Here is a 22,818-nt window from a genome sequence, read left to right on the forward strand (position 1 = left end):
GCATTTCACACTACAGCACAGCCACTTTTTTCTTCCATATCAGTTTTTCCTTGTTATTAATATTTGTGGGAGAAAAAAGAGCATGGTATAATTTAAAATTAATAATTTTAGAAACTGGGATGTTTCAAAGTATACTATCTTCCCAACACTTTTTACTTAGAATGACATTTGCATGTTAAAAACTTTTCACAAAAGATTAAAAAAACAAGCCAACATGTCAAAGATAAATATAAGAAAATAAAAGATTACCTCACAGACACTCTTTTGAAACTGTAACGCTTTACAGTTTTCTGGATTTGGAATATCAGGGTAGAAGGTTTCTTTAATCCTTTAATAAAAAATTATTAAAGTAAATTTAATAGTTTTAAGATTATTAGATAATAAGTTAATAAATCATTAGGCTTATTTTGAAGTATTTATGAATCCGTTAATGAACATCTGAGATTCAAATGGAAGCTCTTTTGTGTGATCATTCACTAGAGCTGTCTATACAACGCACTGAGAGGTTCCAATTTGAAAACCATAAACAGGGCTGGGCGCGGTGGCTTACGCCTGTAATCCCAGCACTTTGGGAGGCTGAGGCAGGCAGATCACAAGGTCAGGAGATCAAGACCATCCTGGCTAACATGGTGAAACCCCGTCTCTACTAAAAATACAAAAAATTAGCTGGGCGTGGTGGCAGGCTCCTGTAGTCCCAGCTACTCGGGAGGCTGAGGCAGGAGAATGGCGTGAACCCGGGAGGCGGAGCCTGCAGCGAGCAGAGATCGCGCCACTGCACTCCAGCCTGGGTGACAGAGCGAGACTCTATCCCTCCCCCCCCAAAAAAAAGAAAACCATAAACAGTAATTCAATTTCTAGAACTACCATACCCATGTATCTCATGAAAATGGAAAGCAAATAATTAAAATAGTGGTTGTGCCATCTAGTCCAGAGGATCTGGACTATGGAAGAACAGCTGTGATCCCATGGCACTGCTTTACCGAGGTGGTTACAAAGGTGATCATAAAGGTGATAACTACGTGTCATGAGTACACTGCAGGCTATGCTAAGAAAAAGGCTACTAATCTTGAACAAAAACTAAATGCAGCCAAAAATGAGATTTGCCTTTACCAAGGTGGGTTACTGAGGTGGCCATAAAGGTGACAGCCACGTGTCATGAACACATTGCAGGCTGTGCTAAGAAAAAGGCTATTAATCTCGACTAAAAACTAAATGCAACCAAAAATGAGATTTGCTCAGTGTCCTAGTCCTATCATATTTTTATATTTACGGCTACTAAAAAGAACTGTATTACTTGAAATTCCTACAGAAAAAATAACTTTGTTAATGTGAGTTTGAAACGCTGTAACTTCTAAACTCCCTTCTTATTTTGTCTTTTTTTTTTTTTTTTTTTTTTTTTTTGAGACAGAGTCTTGCTCTGTTGCTAGGCTGGGGTGTAGTGGCACAATCTTGGCTCACCGCAACCTCCAACTCCCTGGTTCAAGCGATTCTCCTGCCTCAGCCTCCTGAGTAGCTGGGATTACAGGCACGTGCCACCACACCCAGCTACTTTTTTGTATTTTTAGTAGAGACAGGGTTTCACCATGTTGGCCAGGATGGTCTTGATCTCCTGACCTCTTGATCCGCCTGCCTTGGCCTCCCAGAGTGCTGGGATTACAGGTGTGAGCCACTGCACCCGGCCTAACAGTTGTTTGTAAAATGTGACTTTTGGTAATGAGAATATGGTTACCAAAACAGACTATTCTATAGTTCTACAACTATTACTATTTTGATTTATAAGCCAAAGATTGCTAAAATATGTTCTCTTATCATAAATGATGTCATTTTTAAGGCCAGTGAGGACTGGTCTAAGCATGAATGCAGTCACTGGCTCCATATCCAGCCCGGACAGCTCCTGCCAGATAAGCATGAATGCAGCCACTGGCCCCAAACCCAGCCAGGACAGCTCCTGCCAGGTAACCACACACATGGCCCTCTCTCCCATGGAGCCCCCACTGACTTCACCTCACCTCACGTCACTCATTCCTGCTTCACCAGGCACACAGCTCCTCTCACTTTCTCTGAAGGTTTTAACTCCTTCCAATTTCAGGGCCCTCAAAGAAACAATTCTCTGTCTGTAACATTCTTTTGCCTCTCCTTACCCTTTGGAACTCTCCCACAGACCGGCCGTGACTAGCAGTGGCCGACCAGCTCCCAGGACGTAGCCCCCTGCTGGTCTCCTCAGAGTACCTGGTTCAGTCTTCCTAGCACCCACTCACACTCTGCAAGCACATATTTGCTGGATGTCTATGGTTTACTGTCCCTCTTCCCACACTGTGCTCCAAGTCTATAAGAACCATGGCTTGTTTTGTGCACCACAATATTTCCCCCTTCACATGGAAGAGGTCATTCATATTTGTTGAATAAATGAGCAAATGATCAAAATGATAGGTCACCAGGGCAAGTGAGATCTTAATCATTAAATCATGTTTAATCTTGTAGACAGCTATTGCCATATTTCAGCCTATAAATATTTTTTATAATAATAACTGCTATGACTTTAAATTATTAGGAAAAACAGTAGAAAAAAATTTACACATTGACTCTATTAAGACCTTTAAATAATATGTCATGTTTAATATTAAATTCAACATTAATTCTAATTAAAACTTTTTTTACTAACTTATTACAACAAAAAAGATATACTTAATACATAAACTAATCTTACAAATCTTATAATCATGCCCTTAAGAAGAAAAGAGCAAGAGTAAATGCAGAAACCATTACCATTCTCGTTTCCGATAACAAAGGATACTTGTCACCACTCCAACAATGACAGCCACCGCCACTGGGATGAGAATGGCAATAATTAATCCCACAGCTGAAATGAGAGTATTACAAATATTAAAATCACCATTTTTAGTGTGAAGTACAGAATAGATTTATGTTAGAAGATATTTAGGTTGGTAGATTATTTAGGAAAAAAAGAAAATTAACTGCTGCAGGGACACTGAAAAACTATTATAATCTAACCTTCAGGTATTGTGATAATTTTTACGCAAATACTTAAACTCTTTTCAAGTAGGGTTTCTCAATCTTGAAACTTTTGACATTTTAGGCCAGACAGATCTTCACTAGAGGATTGGGGGAGACAGTCCTGTACACTACTGGAAGTTTAAGAGCGTCCGTGGCCTCTCACCGCTAGATACCAGTAGTATGCCCCAGTTATGACAACGAAAAATGATGCCAGACAGTGCCAAGTATCTCGTAGGTGACAAAATCACCCTCCGTTGAGAATCACTGCTTTAGAGAACCATATCCTCATGGCTCTTTATTTAAGAGCTGTGTCTGAACTCTCCAACTCAGGGGTAGAGGATAAGCCCATGATCCAAGTAAAGTTCTTTACTGCAGACAGACAGTCACGGCCATCACTGTTCTTGTCTCTCAAATTTATGAGTGTTGGGCTTTACAAAAAAATTAAGAACATCTTCACTTTTCCCTAGATACGTGAGAAATCACAGAATAACTGGAGCAAAACATTTTTAATCACTGACCGTTAAATAAATTCAATATGACTTTAGACCTCTAGACTTCAGATGTATCCCAAATTCATTAATTTATTAGGTACTCATTTGGAAATAACTTCAAATAACTGACAAGAATAAACATAAAGTAATCTTATAGCTTTTTAACCCTTCCCTCCACCAGCCAAAAAATGCAACAAAATGTGAATGTTTTTTAGAAAGGGTGGGGAGGGGTTCCTACATAAACCAAGAATCACTAGGAACACTAGTAGTGCATGCAGGATGGAAAGCACCTCAACAGCAACCCGAAACTTACAATTTTCCTTTGTCACCACGTACATACTCTTCTCTGGGCCCACTCCACCATCTGTATAGGCTCGCAAGACCAGGTGGTAACTTGTTTTACCTTGAAGGTCAGCAATTCTCAGTGTCTTCTGGGATATGTCAGTAATATTCTTAACCTTTATGTCAGAACGACCTATTTTTAAAATGAAGTATGTTAGCACTAATCTCTAACCCGTTTTAAATGCATGGTTACCTACACCTGTCTCACTAACTGCCCTTCTAAGTGGGTCTAGCTGCAGCCATCCCAGCCAAGGACTCTGGAGCTGCCACTACCTTGTTCAAACTCTACCCCCATGCCAGTCAGTAGCTGTATGACATGGGCCCGTTATTTAAACCACTCTCAACTGGAGTTTTTCTACTTATGAAATAGAACATCACGACTTAAGCTGTGTGAAGTTTTCACACACATTCTCTAGCATAATGCCTGGCATATAGCAGGCAATCAGTAAAAGTCCCCTTTCTGCTACTAAAAGCATGAAAACTACCACAACCAAAACCCACTTAGGCTGAGCCTTCCCATGAGTGAGAGTGAAAGATGGGATGAAGCAAACGTGCAAATCAATAGAGATGACTCCAAACCACTTAGAAAAAGGATCAGTGTGATGGGAACTCTCAAATGAGACTAGTGAGAAATCCTTTGAGTTATAACTTCAAAAAGAAGAGTGAGGAATCATTTGAACTACTATTTTATTTTTAAAAATTTAACCAGAATAATGCAGGGCAATAGGTTAAAAAATTAACTAGTACTAAATGGTTAATAACAAAAAGTGACAGTTCTCTACCAGCTCCTCCTCTCGCCCCCTACAACCACTGTAAAAGTCATGTAATCAGTTTCTTTGGGTATTTACCTCCATATTCCAAAGTAGCAAACTCAGAGAGATGTGACTTTTAACTATTAGACCTTATCTACACATACTTTATAAGGGCAGATAAAGATAGAGCTCTTTTACACTACCATCACCCTTTCCCCTACCACATCATTCATACAGAAACATCAGAACATTTGATGAATTCAGTTTGGATTACTATGATTATATAAATATGAGTTAATGCTAAGACAAACTGCTTGGTGTGATAATGTTTCCTTTCTTGTTTTCCCATTGTTATAACTGCTTTTTCCCTCATTTGCTTGATTTTCTATATACCAATCAGTAATTCTTCCCATATCCTCCAATGTACACTCAGTAAGATTTTCCATGTGGTCAAACACAACAAAATCCCAGCTCCACATCTTCTCTGCTCTCCCCTCCACCCGTCCCCTGCCTCCTGCACTAGACTGGATGCCTTCTGGGCTGCGGCTCTCCTAGAGCTCCCTGCTCTCTCCCCTGTGGCTTCCTGGGTTGGCCTCACTTCATTTCCTCATTAGGATGCACTCTTCTAGTAGCTTCTTGAGAAAAGCAACATGGGGGAAGTAAATATTTGCAGCCTTGCATGTGCAAAATGTCTGCATTTTAATCTCACTTTGGTTGACAGACTGGTGGAGTATCGAATTTTAGACTGAAAATAATTTTCATTCTGTATTTTGAAGAGACTTCTGTGGTACCTTCTAGTATCTGGAGTATTGCTGGGCTGTCTGTTGCCATTATTATTCCTGATTCCTTGCACATGACCTGCTTGTCTCTGATCATTTCTTTACACGTTAGCTGCTCGGAAAATTCATAATGACATACCTTGGCATAGATCTTTTTTCTATTTATTTTGCTGTGTGTTTAATGAATTCTTTCACTCTATATACAGTAGTCCTCCGTTTTCCTCAGAGAATAACTGTAACAATATACTGTAATAAAAATTATGTAAATATGGTCTCTCTCTTTCTTAAAGTATCTTATTGTACTGAACTCATCTATTTTCAGACTGCGTTTCGCCAGGGGTAACTGAAATGGCAGAAAGTGAAACCATGGAAAGTGAAACTGCAGAGAAGTGGATCTGCTTGTAGTTAGACCCTTCAGTTCTAAGGAACTTTCTTCAATTGATCCCTCCATTCAGACCAGATTGATCCTCACCACTTGGCCTCCAAGGCCTGGTCTGGCAGGTACTGGAGAAGTTCCTTCTCGACAATGCCTGACTGCCCACAAGATTTCACAATCCTCCACTCATTTAAGTCATTTGCCCCACTTCCACCCACAAATTTCTGAATCTTCTTTTTTGGGGTTGTTTTGCCTCTTCTGTTCTCTCCTTGTGGCTTTATTAGAGTTTGGGATTTTTTCCCCTTCTTTATGCTAACTTTAGTGATCAATCTACCATGTCTTACTGGAAATCTAGATGCTAGAATTTTAACTGTTTCAAGTGTAAAATTTCCAAGCATGTGAGGCAAGTCACACTAGACTTGGGATGTTTGTGGAATTTGATATTTAGGATGTCCCTCATTCACCAGCAACCATGAAGGTTCAGGCAATGCAGAACCCGGGGACGGAAGGGGAGGCACACACTTCCTGCAGCTGCTCTGGGGAGTAGCTGAGACAGTGCCCGGCCAGCACCGCCATGCCGTGGCGGAGTTCTCTATTTCTCAGACAGGCATTAAATAATTAAAATGATTTCTTTCTGAGGAGAGGCCAACCAGGGAAATGAAAGCTCTCAAACTGAAAAGATGATATGCTTGTGTTATGCAGCTATAGGAAACATCTGATTCTCTGCAGAAATATAATGAAAGGAAAAGCCAGAAATCTGTACAATTTTGTATTTGTAAATCTGAGAATTCTCTAAAGTCTTTGGATGTACACTTGCCAATTTCCAAGGATTGTCTGTACTTTTTAATAAATCCCCAATCAAGTCATTAAGTTTTCCAGCTTATCAAGGACACGGCTAAGTAAAATGCTAATAGGCCAATGGTTTTTGTCCAATTACAACTGAGGATCTGAAGCTAACTCTTTGGATTCCTGAGTTTTTCTCCTCCACTGTTATAAGTACAAGATTTCTTTTTGGCAGTAAACTTCATGAGATGCCTTGTTATGGATTATGTAAGGATCTAATAAGAGATGGTTTCTGTCCTATGAGGCTTATAATCAAAGGCTTCAGAATAAATGATTTAAATGATTTCTGAAAGACTATGCATGTCAATTATTGCATATTAAAATCTTAAGACTCTTATATTCATAGAATTACTGCCTTTTCATTTCTCTATCTTTCAGATAGTTTTGAAAACCAGTACTAAACTACTGAGCAGGACTTTCTTTTCCTTTTTTTTTCTGTTGTGGTTAAAGAGAACTTCTAAGAAACACTATCCTCGTGCTATCAGTTTACTTACCTGATTCTAAAACCCTCATCTTTGATGTGTCTCTTTCTCCTTTTCCAAAGTAAAACAAATATCCTCTTAAAAAGCCTCTAAGTTCTTCCACAGGAATGTCTTCCCATTTTACTAATATCGAATCTGCAGAAGTATCCTCAACAGTAAAATTTGGTGCAACAGTGGGAGCTGTAAAAGGAAAAAGTCAATTGCTAAAGGGGAGTGTACGAATACAGAGTAATACAGTAATGTTTCCTGAGCTTTCTAGCCTCAAAAATAATTCAACTTGGAATTAAAACTTTATTTAATCATAAACTTGGAGAGAGATAATCACAAATGCTTTTTTTGTGAAGCTTACATACTAATAACCATAGACAAAAATATTTTTAGGAACAAAGGCAGAACTTACAATATCACTTTCAGACAAAATATGTATCTAGGGAAGCGATCTATGCAAGATCTTTCTGAGGCTATTCAGATAGACTTTATTTGTATTTCCCATCTTTACTGATAGTCCTGAAGAAGTTAACAGTTTTTTAAACTTGTAAAAGTACATATTTTTGACATCAAGTTCAGATTTAATTTTCTTGAGGACAAGAGCAAAATTGTGAAATATAAACATTCAACAAATGATTTCAGAGTAAGCAGGCCCAGTGCAGTGGCTGATGCCTGTAATCCCAGCACTTTAGGTGGCTGAGGTGGGAGGATCGTTTGAGCCCAGGAATTTGAGATCAGCCTGGGCAACATAGTGAAACTTCATCTCCACACACACACACACAAAAATTAGCTGAGCATGGTGGCATGCACCTGTAGTCCCAGCTACCCAGGAGGCTGAGGTGGGAGGATCACCTGAGCCCAGGAGGTTGAGGCTGAAGTGAGCCATGATCTTGCCACCACTGCACTCTAGCCTGGGTGACAGAGTAAAACCTTCTCTCAAAAAAAAAAAAAAAAAAAAAAAAAAAAAAAGGAAAAGGAAAAGGAGGAGAAAAAAGTAGAATCACATACTTTTTATCAAATTATTTTTCCTTCCTTGAACTAAACATCTTATTTTTAGAATTCAATCATACTATTGTTGCCAATTTATAATTTCTCATGTTACCCTGAACTCTTAAAAATAAGTACCCATTTAACTTACCCAATTCTTCTATATATCCAATCATGGAGCGTAATAATTGATATCCTTGATTTCTGCACCCATACAGGAAAAAATTATATCTTACACCTGGTCGAAACTGATCTATAGGATGAACACATCAGCAAACTTTCATAAATTACTATGAATATCTATTTTAGAAATATCAAATTTATAACATACTCTAAAATTTCCAAAGCTAATTTTAAAGATGTTTTATTTAAAAATACATATTTTAAAGATTAGTATTCAGAATGAAAACTGACTAAACAAAAATTGTATTTACTTCTATTAACAAAAAGTTTAGTAATATAAGATGGGATTGCCTTGGAGAGAACAACGATGATTAAGGGTTACATTTTGTCCCTTTTTCCAGGAAGAAACATCACTGCTTGATTTTTTTTTTTTTTTTTTTTTTTTTTGAGACAGAGTCTCGCTCTGTCGCCCAAGCTGGAGTGCAGCGCTGCCATCTTAGCTCACTGCAACTTTCGCCTCCCGGGTTCAAGTGATTCTCCTGCCTCAGCCTCCCGAGTAGCTGGGATTACAGGTGCCTGCCACTGCATCTGGCTAATTTTTGTATTTTTAGCAGAGACGGGGTTTCACCATCTTGGCCAGGCTGGTCTTGAACTCCTGACCTCGTGATCCACCCACCTTGGCTTCCCAAAGTGCTGGCAACTGCTGGATTTTAAGGAACAAAATGTAAGTCTAAATCAACTTCCTGGGTCAGTTCACTAAGCCATTCATTCCAGGTCTACGTCACGCTTCTATAAATCCCTTCCCTACATAGTGTTATTTCTAAGTTGGAAAAAACAAACCCACTGCTCTCTCCTCTCGTTCCAAGAAGCAGAATTAAAAGTTGCACTCTGCCTTGAAGCTTCAGTGTTAAAGGAACTGGGTCTTAGAGTTTGTTCCTCTTTATAGCATCACCATTAAGTGTCTTTGGGTGAGTTAACTCTACAAGATATAGAGGTGCTTTGAATTAACTCCACAGGACACAGACGTACTTCCAATTGAAGTACCTTAACTTAAACTCAAAAGGCTCCTTTTAAATGTCTCCTGAATACAATGCAATGTGTGCAATGTGAGCAACATAGACATGCACAAAACAAAATGCCAAGCATGCAGACACTTGCGGAGTGGTGGGGAAGACAGATGAACAAGGGTGACCATAACAGTGTGTTATATTAGAGGTATGTATCAGATTCCACGGAACCTTAAGTGAGGGGCCAAATGAGTCTAAAAAGATCAGAAACAGCTACCATAAGGGCCATCTGAATAAGGCCTTGAAGGGCACTGAGATGGTCATCAGTGGTGGCTGAGAAAGAAGAAAATGCCGGGGTCGCGGAGGTGGATTGGCAGCATATGGCATTGCATTTAATTTGCAGAATGCAATTATTCTGGTGTGGTTAAAGCATTAGTTCTCCAATCAAGTGCCCATAACACACCAGTGGCCTGCAGGCTCCAATGTGAGACAGTAGTCAATTTCTAAAATCACACAACCCAAGAAAAACTGAATCAACTTGTCTAAAACTTTTAACTTTTCTTCTTGCAATGATTTTCTTTAAACGTTTGCTATGTGCTGGCACGTCCTAAATACGTATTAATGCAACTCAAGCTCAGCCAATTGTGTTTAGTTTTGTAACATTTTTCTTTGGAGAAAGGTATGCTTGAGGTTATGATTTTATACTGCATGTACATCTGTAAATCTGTACCTCTTTTTATATTAAATTTATTAATATTTTATAGGGCTCTGACACTTTAAAAAAAAGAGCCTGAGAAGGTTAGAGCATTAGAAATGTGCGAAGGTCAAAAAAGAGAGCAGACAGCTTAACGAGTAGACAAGGGGATGAGGGAGGAATAAAAGGTGTGCCTACTATGTGCCACTTGCTGTTCCAGAAGCTCAGCAGTAAATAAAAGACAATATTCCCAGCCTCTTGAAGCTTTGAATAACTTTGAATTTGAACCCGGGTTCTATCACATAATAATTTTGTGACCTTGGAAAAGTCACCTAACTTCTCTGAGTTTTTGTTTTCTCAAACTTTGTGTCTTTGTTCAATTGAGTTGGCACAGAAAGTTCTCCTCCCACAATCATCGCCGGGCAGCTTCTCCATATCCTGCAAGTCTCAGCTAAAACTTAAATGGGTAGATACTCCATTTATATCCACTCCAGCCTACCCCAGTTCATCCTGATTATTCTAAAAGCCCGGGTGAGAAATGACAGACTGGAACCGTGTAAGGCTCATTCAGCTCCATGGGAGGGGATGCAAGGGAAGGTGCAGGAAAGAGAAGGGTAGCAAGTGCCTGGGCCCTTGAAAAGGGAAGTGCACTGTAAGAAAGGATAAAGGGAACAACTCAGGAAGATCATTACCACTTCAGCCAATTATATATGTGGAGGAGTTTGGCTGTATTCCAAGTAGAACTGGAAAATAATCTGAACTCATATGTGATAATCCAATGAATGGGACCCATCCTCATCATCTGACAGAGAAACAGTAAGCAAGTAGAAAGTGTTCCCTGAGAGAGAGGTAAGGAGTAGGCTGCTTGCTCTTCTGCACTTCCCTAACATGCAAGGGAGGCAGGAGACGGGAATGATCAAGAAGCATCACTACTGACAGGCTACAGGGTCCAGAAATCCCATGGGGACAGGCAGGATACACTCCCATCCTGCCAGGAAAAAAAGATGATATTGGAGAGAGGGCTCTAATGCCTAAGGACAAGGCTGGATTAGCCTGTAGGTTATCAAATACTGCTCTGGGGCTAAACTTCTCAGGCTGCATCCCATTGAGGGCCACTCAACTGCAGCTCACAAGCTCCTGAGCATTAGGCTCATGGAACACAAGGCCTCCCACCCACACTGTGCTCAGTCCTGCTGATGCCCCCTTGCCCTGCATCAGGGAAAGTGGTGAGGGGTTCACGGCCTTTCTGCTCAGTCTCTCCCTACCCTCGGTAACCTGGCCCTGGGCAAACAAGGCGAAGGCCCTTCTGTGAGACCAGGTTACCGTTCTGTAGTCTTCTTTTTTCATGAACATTTATTTATTCATGTTGCTAAATTTTCCACATAACTTTTAATGTTACTTAACATTCCATTTTACAGGTGTACCATCATTTACTCATTCCCTTATTTGCTATTTGGGTTTTTAATTTTTCACGATTATCAATAATATTGCCGTGAACATTCTTAGATTAAATCTGTGTTGTTCTCTGATTATTTCTAAGAATAAATTTCTAGACGAGTAATTACCAGATCAAAGGGTTTGGATCCTTCCACATGCTGCCACAACTACCCTCCCACTCACAGGAAAATCAAACCTATTCACACCCACCCAGCAGGAAAGAGAGTCACTTCACTGCACCTAGTCCCACGTGTTGCCTTTTAAAAATATTTTGTAGAACTTAATTAAGAGATACTAATTCAGCTTACCAGATTCGATTACAGTTTCAGTGGTGTTTGAGGGGACTTTTCTCCAGTCCATAAGGCATGGTTCCGACCGAGACGAGTTACACCACTTAATGACGTAGTCACAAGTCATGTTGGGGTCGTAATGCCAGGTGAGAAGAATGCCCTTTCCCATCCCAACAACTTGCTCTATTTTGAGATCATCTTCAATAAGAAAGGAGGATATTTTACTGGCATTAAAAACAATAATATAAGGCAAACCTCATAAAAATGGACATGAGTTAGAAAAATCACTTCACTGTGAAGAAATTATAAAATAGTACTCAGAACTAGATAAACTTTTAGCAAAGATTAGAAGTGTTGCTCTGTTATTTTTATTGTAACAACTGTAGCACTTACCTGTATATATAGATTAACATAGCAGCTGAAAGAAAGTGATTTTTTAAAAGCACCTAGGATCAGGTAATAACATATTGGGGCTAAGACATCAAGATCAAAGCCCAGGAAGGATGCAGCTAAGGGCACTGGCTGGGATGGGAGACTGGGGAGTGGACAGTGGACAGTCTGAAGCCCTCCTCTCATCACCCACCAGGAATGTGTGCAGAGAACAGGCGGGGCCCAGCACAGTGTGCGGAGTAGGCACTCAACGAACTTGTGGAAACGGTAGACGAACTAGCCCCCTTTCTTTCTTTCAAGGAAGACTGTGGCCCCAGAGGTGGGCTGAAGCGGTTGTCTGGCTGACTAGGGGCGGGGTGGGGGCAAGGGAGAAAGCTGTGGAGACACCCAGAGGCTATGAGGTGGGATGGCTGATGTGGGCACTGAGAAGGAGAAGCCTGCACAGCGTCCTAGGAGATACCAAGGGCAAGGGGCAAAGGCTGAGGGCAGACACAGGAGTGGAGGCCCTGGCAAGGTTTCCTTTCCCTATCTTGCCAGATCTTGGCCTAGGTAAGAAGTGGAACCCCAGGCTTGGGGAGAAGAATTGGGGTGGGAGATAGGGCAGTGTGGTCAAAAGGGAGAAGGAAATTTCCCACTGTGACAGGAGAAAAGTAGTAGTTTTTATAACTGATTTGTATTTAATGGTTCAGTAAAAACAAACATAGAAAGGTTTTTGGTTATTTCTAAGAACAAAGGTTTAGACAAGTAATTGTCTCAGGAGCCAGATGCTCAGGAGGCTGCAAACTGTAGGTGAGTGGCCCTTGACGGGATGCAGCCACGGCAGAGTATTTAATCACCCACAGGCTACAAAAAGGGTTCAGTAAAACCAATACAGACATTTCCCACTGTAACAGGAGAAACTAAGTAATAGCTATAACTGATTTATATTTAAGGGTTCAGTAAAAACAAACATGAGAAGGTTTTTTGAACAAAATGTGCATTCACAAAGCAACTACTACTAAATGCAAGACAACAATTTGGCTTAGAATATAGAACACTTCAGAAATAACAGCTTTTTTTGCTCAACGTGATTAAAAAGCCACAGTGTAAACCTGAGTTGAGGCTGCAGAGCCTCCCTCCAGTCGCGATATCCTCAAGAAATGAGGATTTGTTCTGGGGCTTCAGAAAGTGTCTGAAAGCTGATGACAGAATTGCTAGTTCTGTAAATTACCATTTTCTAAGGGATACACAGAAAAGGTAGGATTATGCTTCCTGAATAAAAAGATAACATAGCTATTGCCTAGAATTGTGAGAGCAATGAAATACATAACCTAAATCAGTATGTTATCTTCTTATGGATGTTCACATCTCTGTCTCCTTCATTTTTTATTTTGTTATTTTTGCCAGGCCAAAATGAAGAAGCCATTATTCTAAGCCCCACCTCCCAGCATCTGCCACAACCCCTGGGCATCTCCAGCAGCACTGCTGCCTAGGCTCTGTATCTCTGAAATGCACTTTGTTTTCCCCCTTCCTTCCTCCAAATTCTCCTATGACTGACTCAAAGAGAACAAAGAAGCAGTCAAGTAACAAGCAATAAGAAACAGCCTCAAACTGGAGTTGGAAAGCTACTTAGAGGACCCTAACTGGACCAATTTTTCTTCCTCTAGAAGCTGTGGTTATAGAAAGGTGCTCCCACAGCAGGCAAGACAGAAAGGTGGGTAGGCAGAAAATGACTGGAGCACAGAGATCAGTGGAAGAAGAGGCGGACGTGGCCGTTTAAAGCTCGTAACTCTCAAAGTTGTCAAGATAGAAGCTGGAAGAACGTATTAATCACTGGATATCTATAAAATTTAAAGAAAGGTGCTAAATTTTAAGAATTACACCACGGTTGTTTTTCTAAAGCCTATACTGAAGATCTAATTTATACCTTAAGAAGACTTTTTTTAATCCATAATTTCTATTAATAAGGAATTTCTTACCAAAAAAGGTGCTAATTAAAATAAGTGCTTTTTTCTCCTGCCCAACAATTTGCAAAACAGTCTAGCTGACCTAAAATAAACTTTCCTAGTCTTGGGGAAGTGTCTTGGAGAAGTGCCTGAATGTCATTTGAATAAACTGTTAAAATATTTCTTCCCAAAAATACTATCCACCACTGTACCTCTCCAATATTATCCACTACAGTTACTGAGTACAGTAATGATTGTATCCCTCAGTGCACATGCTTCAAGTCAATACTAATTACTTCTCTCTCAATGAACTGTAGACATCAATCTGCTCATTCTGCCTTCTATGTCAGCAGCAACAAGGTATACGAGAAGAATGCTGACATGACAAAAGAGCAAGTAACATCAGACATTCTTTACTTTAGTTTCCTGTTCTTATATACCAAACCATCTCAAGCACTCACCATTTGGAATTTCCATACTCGCTATTTTGGAAGGTGGTGACGAGCCCACAGAATTTTTAGCCACCACGCTGATGATGTAGTCATTCTTATCAAGCTGTATCTCTGCTTTGTGCTGAGGATCAGGGATTTCAGAAAGGGACTGTGTTTCCTCATCTGATGAACATGACACATTGTAGGAAAGTATTTTTCCATTAGCTTCATTAATGGGTAAAGGCTATGAAAAACAGACAAATTGTTACAAAAACCTGCAAAAGGTGACTATGACCAGGCAGGGTAATTGGGTTTAAACTGGATGGTATATTAACAGTAACAAGGTTGGCCAGGCGTGGTGACTCACACCTGTAATTCCAGCACTTAGGCCAAGGCAGGTGGATCACTTGAAGTCAGGAGCTCGAGACCAGCCTGGCCAACATGGTGAAACCCTGTCTCTCCCAAAAATACTAAAACTAGCCAGGTGTGGTGGTGAGCGCCTGTAATCCCAGCTATTTAAGAGGCTGAGGCAGGACAATCACTTGAACCCAGGAGGTGGAGGTTGCAGTGAGCCAAGATCGTGCCACTGTATTCTAGTCTGGGCAACAGAGTAAGACTCCATCTCAAAAACAAAAAACAACTAGTTACAAGGTAATATCAGAAAAGATGAAGCTGGCCGAGTGCGGTGGCTCACGCCTGTAATCCTAGCACTTTGGGAGGCCAAGGTGGGTGGATCATGAGGTCAGGAGTTCGAGACCAGCCTGACAAACATGATGAAACCCTGTCTCTACTAAAAATACAAAAACTAGCCAGGCACGGTGGCGCCTCAGGAGGCTGAGGCAGGAGAGTCACTTGAACCTGGGAGGTGGAGGTTGCAGGGAGCTGAGATCGCGCCACTGCACTCCACACTGGCTGACAGAGCGAGACTCCATCTCAATAACAACAACAACAACAAAGGAGCTCTCAACAGTGTGAAACACAGATTCAAATTCCACTGAGACCTGGGTAAATCGGGAAAGAGACACTGAAGAAAAACTATACTTGCTATAAGCAGTAAGAGTATACAAAAATTTAAAAATTAAGTGAATAAAAAACAATATTTATCTCCACATTTTTCTGGAGCAAAACTTTTAAAACTATCCAGAAGCACTGCTCTACTTAGTAACAAACAAAACATTTTAAAAAACTATAGCATCATGGGTTTTTTTCTAAACATTTGTTTTCTCATTTTAAAGTATTATATGTCCACTACAGAAAATCTGGAAAATATACAGGAGTTGAAACTAGTAAAAATCTCCCATATTCCCACCTCTTAAGTATTCTTTCATTTTGATATTTCTTTCAAGTTGTTTTTCTAGGTATAGATCTTCTATTAACATTGTTTTAATTACATTACACCATCTTACTTTTTACTTTTCCATAATGTACACTTGTCCATAATACAGTTATATACATTTTCATGGTTTTATATCTCATGTAGCACTTTTACCAGTGTACTTGAATGTCCCTTAAGTAAATGAAATTTAAGTTGTTCCTAATTTTTCACAATACTAAAACAAATATTTCGGTGAATTTTTTTGTGCCATGTTTTTTTCTTTTTCATAGAATTTAATATGAATTTCTAAAAGTGAACTTACTGGATAAAAAGATGAACATTCAAACCTCTTCATTTCTACTGAACTGCTTTTCACAGCAACTGCCTTAATTTATACACCAATGTATGGGGCTCTCTGGTCAAGACTGAGGATGATGTAATACTACTAAAAACTCCACTCCAGCAGAGAGGTCTCTGGTGATGCTCCAAATGGCCTGCTCTAAGGGGCAGGCTTTAGTCCTAAGACTTACGGGCTTATTGGGATACTCCAGACCACACACTGTTTGAAATGTCCTCCTCCCCCAGTTTCTCTAATTCTATTTTCTTCGCTTTTCCTGCCCCTCTAAACCTTCCCCATCTCCTCTGCTGGTTCCTCCTCCTCTGCTGCTTCTATGCACGCTGCTGTCACCTGGGCTCCAGCCCTGGCCCACGTTTCACCTTGCATCTCCAAGTGATCCCATTTATATGCTACTCAAACCTGTTTTCAGTGCCAACCTCTCCCCTAAGCTCCAGAGCCTTACATAGATCAAACTACCTACTGAACTCTACTCATGATATCCCAGTGGCATACCTTTTGAAAACTCACTATGACCGAAACAACATAATTTTCTACCCGAACACACTCTGACTTGGCAAATGGCAGCACCATCAGCATAGGTAATGAAGTTAGAATCTAAATCCTTTCAATATTTTTAGTCTTTACTTAAGTCTTCATCTAGTTTGAACAATATTCCAAACTTTCTCTGTATTGAAGTAAATTGTATAATCGTTGCTATATTATCATGAAATCTGACAGGCAACTGAGAGTAGCCAGGGGATTTTCTAATCAAGAGTGGATGTAACAGTCAAATACAATCTCAAAGCAATAGAACTCACAATGAACCTGCATGTACACTTCACTTTACTCAAAGCTGTATCGATGTCAAAAATTTTTTAAAATAAAATTATGTTTTACATTCCATAACAAAATTCACTATTTAAAGGAATCCTATTATGACTGCTCGTGTAAAATCTAATATAGAAAACAACTGTTCATGTTTTTGATATTCATAAAATACTTAAAAATATAGCAACAAAAAATGTTCCAGCAGAGAAAAATTAGTAAAATATGCAATTCATATTTCATCTAAATATTTTACAAAATCATACAAAACTTTAAAACTGGCATGTCATAATGCAATTTATTGAAGGGAAATATATAAAATACACGAAATATATAAAAATTTAGTTTCCCATTCATAGAAGAAAAATGTAACAAACAGGATTCTAACCTATAGATTTCAACTGAAGTGAAGGAGATGGAATTCATGAAATCTTCAGGTCCTTTACAGGCCTTATAAGATCAAACTCGAGAAGGCTCAGATCTGACAGAGAAGATCCTCAAATGACTGTGGGGAGTTAGGAGTGATGAGGAATTTGGGTGGTTTAGGAACCAGGTTAAATTCTCACCAATATTGCACAAAAACCAGTCTGGGAAGTTTCAGCTCCTTGATGACCCAAGTACCATATGTAAGTTAAGCGGTTTAGCAAAGTAATGTAAATGTTCATGGAAAAATTAGATATTTACCTTCCAATAGATTATTAAATTTTTTCCATCAGAACTCCACTCTCTCCAAGTGTCAGGCCCCTTTGAAGGAACTAAAAAGGAGATTTTAAAGTTAATATCTGAAGACACATACTATATGTATATGGTGCTTGGCATTTTTTTTCTAGGGTATTTGAAATTCTCAATAAAATGTGAAGCAGTTCAGTGGCTTCCACTTAGAAAACAGAGCAATGGAAAATCTAAGCTCTCAACAACTTTTGCAAAACACACGGCCCCTTCAAATGGGTGAAAATCTACCTGCAGGCTGGCTGTACTGGTTCCCTGGGTTCCCCTCTGTCTCACATCCTCCCACTCCCTCACTTGGCCACATACTGGCTTCCTGGCTGTCCCTTAGATATGCCAAAGACATCTGCCTCAGGCTCTGCATCTTCTGTGTCCTCTATTCCTCTGCCTACAACTCTCTTCTCCTAGATAAAACAACACGGCATGCCTCCTCATCTTTATAACTTAGCTTGAGTATTACCTTATTAGTGAGGTCTTTTTTAACTACCCTATTTAAAACTGCAATTCCTTTCACTGCCACCCCCTCTTATCCCTCAGCCTTTATTCCTATCCTTTCCTCTCCTCTGTGGCATCTGTCACCACCTGATAAACTGATGTGTCTATGTCTTTGTGTGTGTGTACATATATACATATAGATGTGTATATATATAAATTTATTTCTAGTTCTGAATCCTACAAACTCCACAGGCAGAGATCTCTGTTTTATCTGCTGCTATATCCCTGCTAACTAGAACAATTCCAGACACGTACAGGTTGAGTGTCCCTTATCCGAAATGCTTGGGAGCAAAAGTGTTTCAGATTTTGGATTTTTTCTAATTATAGAATATCTGCATACATATAATGAGATATCTTGGAGGATGGGATCCAAGAACACATAAAATTCATTTATGTTTCATATACACCTTATACACACAGCCTGAAGGTAATTTCATACAATATTTTAAATAATTCTGTGCATGGAACAAATTTGTGTTAAGTACTAGAGTGTGGAATTTTCCATTTGTGGTATTCTGGCGGTGCTCAAAAAGTTTTGGATCTTGGAGCATTTCAGATTTTCAGATTATGTATGCTTAATCTGTAATGCATACTCAGTAAATATTTGTTGAGTAAATTGATGCCTTCATCTTAATGAGGTGCAAATAAGATGTTTCCTCCTGGAGACAACAGTTCATTAACTGAAGGCAAAAACTCCTATTGTGGCTAGTCTCCAAAATGACCAATAATCCCCATGTGTGTGGTGCCCTCCCACACTGCATTAAGGTTGGCCTATGTGACTAACAGTGTACAGCAGACATAATGGTATGTTACTTCTGATCTTAGATCATAAAAGACACTGTTCAGTCACCAGCTGTGGGAGGAACTGGCTGCCATGAGCACACTTAAGCAGGCCTAGAGAGTGGCCCACAAGGTGAGGAACTGAGGCCTCCAGCCTTTAGTCACATGAGTGAACCATCTTGAAAGTGGATCCTCTAGCCCCAATCAAGCCTCCAGTTCCCACCCACACTCCTGACTGCAGCCTCATGAAAGACTCCAAGTCAGAGATATCCAGCTAAACTGCTCCTGGATTTCTGACCCATAGAAATGGTAAGATAATAAATATCTGCTGTGTTAAGCCACTGAATTTTAGGGTAATTTGTTGCACAGCAATAGATAACTTATATCTTCCCTCTCTGTACTCATGCATAGCTTTCACTTTTGATGATACAAGTAATTCTTACATATATCACAAAGTGCCCTCATGTCTATTCTTCACATCTCTTCCTGTGGAGAGGCAAAAATCTACATCAACATCTATCACTTATTTGTTTTGCTATTTCTTAATTTTTTTGGAGGAAGTATTACATCTCCTATACCACATAATATAAATAAAACTCTTGCTATCTTTTGTTAAATGATTCCTAAAAAAAACCTATTTCGGCCGGGCACAGTGGCTCATGCCTGTAATCCCAGCACTTTGGGAGGCCGAGGCGAGCACATCACAAGGTCAGGTGTTCGAGACCAGCCTGACCAACATGGTGAAACCCCATCTCTAGTAGAAATACAAAAATTAGGCCGGGCGCGGTGGCTCAAGCCTGTAATCCCAGCACTTTGGGAGGCCGAGGCGGGTGGATCACGAGGTCAGGAGATCGAGACCATCCTGGCTAACATGGTGAAACCCCGTCTCTACTAAAAATACAAAAAACTAGCCGGGCGTGGTGGCGGGCGCCTGTAGTCCCAGCTACTTGGAGGCTGAGGCGGGAGAATGGCGTGAACCCGGGAGGTGGAGCTTGCAGTGAGCCGAGATCGCGCCACTGCACTCCAGCCTGGGCGACAGAGCGAGACTCCGTCTCAAAAAAAAAAAAAAAAAAAAAAGAAATACAAAAATTAGCCAGGCGTGGTGGCGGGCGCCTGTAATCCCAGCTACTCGGGAGGCCGAGGCAGGAGAATCGCTTGAACCCGGGAGGCGGAGGTTGCAGTGAGCCGAGATCGTGCCATCGCACTTCAGCCTGGCGACAGACTGAGACTCTGTCTCAAAAGAATAAAAAATTAAACCTATTTCTAAGTTTTTTTTTACACCTAACATCTGGTTTTTCAAGGATAGAATATCATTCTGTCTTTGGAAATGATCATATTTAGAAAACCAGTTACCTGATTTTATAACTACCTTGACCTAGGTATACTACAGAAACTGAAATTCAAGACCTTTTAGCCACATCATTTCTCAGGTCTAGGTCATAAATAAAAACTAACAAATTCTCTTTTTTAGTAACTTTTTTTTTAAACGCCAGTGAGTTAAAAGCTAATTAAAATTCCAAGCAGAAGAGAAAAGAATAGCAGAAAAATCATTCTATGCATTATTGTAATATGGTAATACGGTGGCAATCATACAGGAGCCCTGTCCTTTCACATAATTTATGCCAATCATTTTTCTATACTATGACAAAACTTCAAAAACTATCATTTAAAATATCTGTGATATTTTATTAGCAGGTACTACACAATTTATCTAACCATCCCCCACTTTTAAGGACTCTGATAACATTTTTTTTTGTTTTTAATTTTGAGACAGAGTTTTGCTCTTGTTGCCCAGGCTGGGTGCAATGGCATGATCTCGGCTCACCGCAACCTCTGCCTCCCAGGTTCAAGCGATTCACTGCAGCATCAGCCTCCCGAGTAGTTGGGGTTACCGGCATGTACCACCATACCCAGCTAATTTTGTATTTTTAGTAGAGGCAGGGTTTCTCCATATTGGTCAGGCTGGTCTCGAACTCCCGACCTCAGGTGATCCACCCTCCTCGGCCTCCCAAAGTGCTGGGATTACAGGCATGACCCACTGTGCCCGGCCAACTTTTTCTTTTTAAAGAAGCTGAAAAACTTCAGGATATACAGTAATTATTAGCCATATATCACTTAGTTAACTTACTGGCTTCTGTGGTTAAATGTTGTTTTTTATTGCTCCATTTGCTCCATTTCCAGAAAGTTTCAGTAGAACAACGAATCCGAAAAGTATATACAGTGTATGGATTTAACTTGTCCAGAGCAACAAGATAACTTGAATTTTCTACTCCTTTGATTGTGACATTCCGCTATTAGAAAACAAATAAATATGTATGTATGTATATATTGTGTGTATGAAGAATATATATAAATATATATACACATACATACACTTTTGGTAAGAAAGCCTTCACATTTGTAACACAAACCGACAGAATCTCAATGAGTTTGTATATATAACACCCAAAGCAGTTTATCCACTATAATATTTTAATTCTTATATACCTGCCAAGCCAATGAAATTATGCCCTGCAATAGTAATAAAAAATTGAGTTGTCTTTTTAATTCAAATACTGGCTCTAAGTAACAATGGTCAATTAAATTATCTAAAGGATTACATAATTTTGATAATCAGTCACGGTGATGCAACAAACCTTAACATGATTTAGTAATTTGAGATGACTGTGAGGAATAAATGTATTATTTGGATGATATCTGGAGTTTCTTGGAGGCTGGCATTACCTTTTGTGCATCTTTGTTAATATGACACTTAGAACTTCTAGTATGATGCTAAACATGTAGCAAATATGAAACAAATACTTCCTTAAACTAAGTAAATACAGTTAAAATGAAACAATTCTAAACAAATTTGAAGATCTGCGTGTCTCACAAAAGCCTCTGAGCTCCCCAAAACATTACAAAGAAGCTTTTCAGATTATATTTCACAGTTGTGACTGATTTTCTAGACATCAGTAAATTTCCAAATGAATAGTTAAGTACACCTCATTTATTTTAGACTTACCACAAATTACAAGATAGTATAATATAAAAGTCAACCTAAATATTTAAAATGTGTTAAAAAGTCATGTTGTGACTTATAAGTACCAATTACAACTTGCTCCCACTGCCACACTTCACAGTTTTAAAAAATCACTTCTGCTGTCTGGTGCCAATTCATCCATTAATGATGCTAAAGGTTACAGCAAAAACTACGCATTCATTCACAAATTTACTGAGCACCAGCTATGTGCCAGGTACTATACTGCATCTGGGAACACTCTGAGGAATAAAAGTCAAATTTACAATTGTTTTTCAAATGATACAATGCTGTTATTACATGGATACTAATGTCTTTCTTGGTTCTTAGTAAATCTCTATAATAAATAATCTGAGAGCTTAAGCATATCAATTTGCTTAATTCTTTTTGAGAACTGTTTCATCCAAAATAATCACAAAGGAAGTCTTTAGGAGAATCTTACCTGTTCTTGTACTGTATTAGATTTCTTAATTTCAATTTGACATAAAAAATTAATCTTTGCAAAGTTGCCTGGTAAATGCCAAGAAAGTTTAACAGCTGTTGAATTAATATCCTTCACTTTGAATGAAGTAGGAGTATGGGGATAAACTGCAAATATAATTAAGGATTACTTTAAACATTTATTTAAAGGGGTAAGCTATCTTCTAATACGACAACATAAAAAACAAGGAGGCATCATTAGTGCTAACCAACAACATCCTACCCAGTATTTGTGGAATCGACAAACCTAATTTCTACTACTGACATCTTGCCAACATTTTTAAACAATCAATCATGTTCAAAGCTCTTCAATTAGTGTCAGGAATACTCAAAGGTAGTAAAATCACAGTATTTACCTTTAAGGAACTTCTAATTTACTTGGGGAATGACAAAAAAAAAAAAGAAAAAAACAAAAAAGAAAGAAAAAAAGAAAGATAATAAGAATACAAATGCTAAGTTCTAAATGCATGATACAGATATTAACTACTT

The 22,818-nt window shown here is 39.3% G+C and overlaps 1 protein-coding gene across 3 annotated transcripts in view; it reads right to left on the reverse strand.

Moving 5' to 3' along the window:
• Positions 1-22,818, reverse strand: part of LIFR (LIF receptor alpha) — a 121,297-nt gene that overhangs the window by 7,373 nt on the left and 91,106 nt on the right. For all 3 annotated transcript variants that reach the window (XM_025388641.1, XM_025388643.1, XM_025388642.1), the window contains exons 10-19: positions 22,292-22,437; positions 20,959-21,121; positions 17,514-17,584; positions 14,383-14,596; positions 11,625-11,804; positions 8,207-8,308; positions 7,093-7,260; positions 3,820-3,981; positions 2,767-2,860; positions 250-328 (exon numbers count right to left, since the gene is read on the reverse strand). In XM_025388641.1, the coding sequence (XP_025244426.1) occupies positions 250-328; positions 2,767-2,860; positions 3,820-3,981; positions 7,093-7,260; positions 8,207-8,308; positions 11,625-11,804; positions 14,383-14,596; positions 17,514-17,584; positions 20,959-21,121; positions 22,292-22,437 (1,379 nt within the window). The remainder of the gene's footprint in view (positions 1-249; positions 329-2,766; positions 2,861-3,819; positions 3,982-7,092; positions 7,261-8,206; positions 8,309-11,624; positions 11,805-14,382; positions 14,597-17,513; positions 17,585-20,958; positions 21,122-22,291; positions 22,438-22,818) is intronic.

This window comes from Theropithecus gelada, chromosome 6, assembly GCF_003255815.1.
Source record: "Theropithecus gelada isolate Dixy chromosome 6, Tgel_1.0, whole genome shotgun sequence".
In the NCBI taxonomy this organism is placed as follows: domain Eukaryota; kingdom Metazoa; phylum Chordata; class Mammalia; order Primates; family Cercopithecidae; genus Theropithecus; species Theropithecus gelada.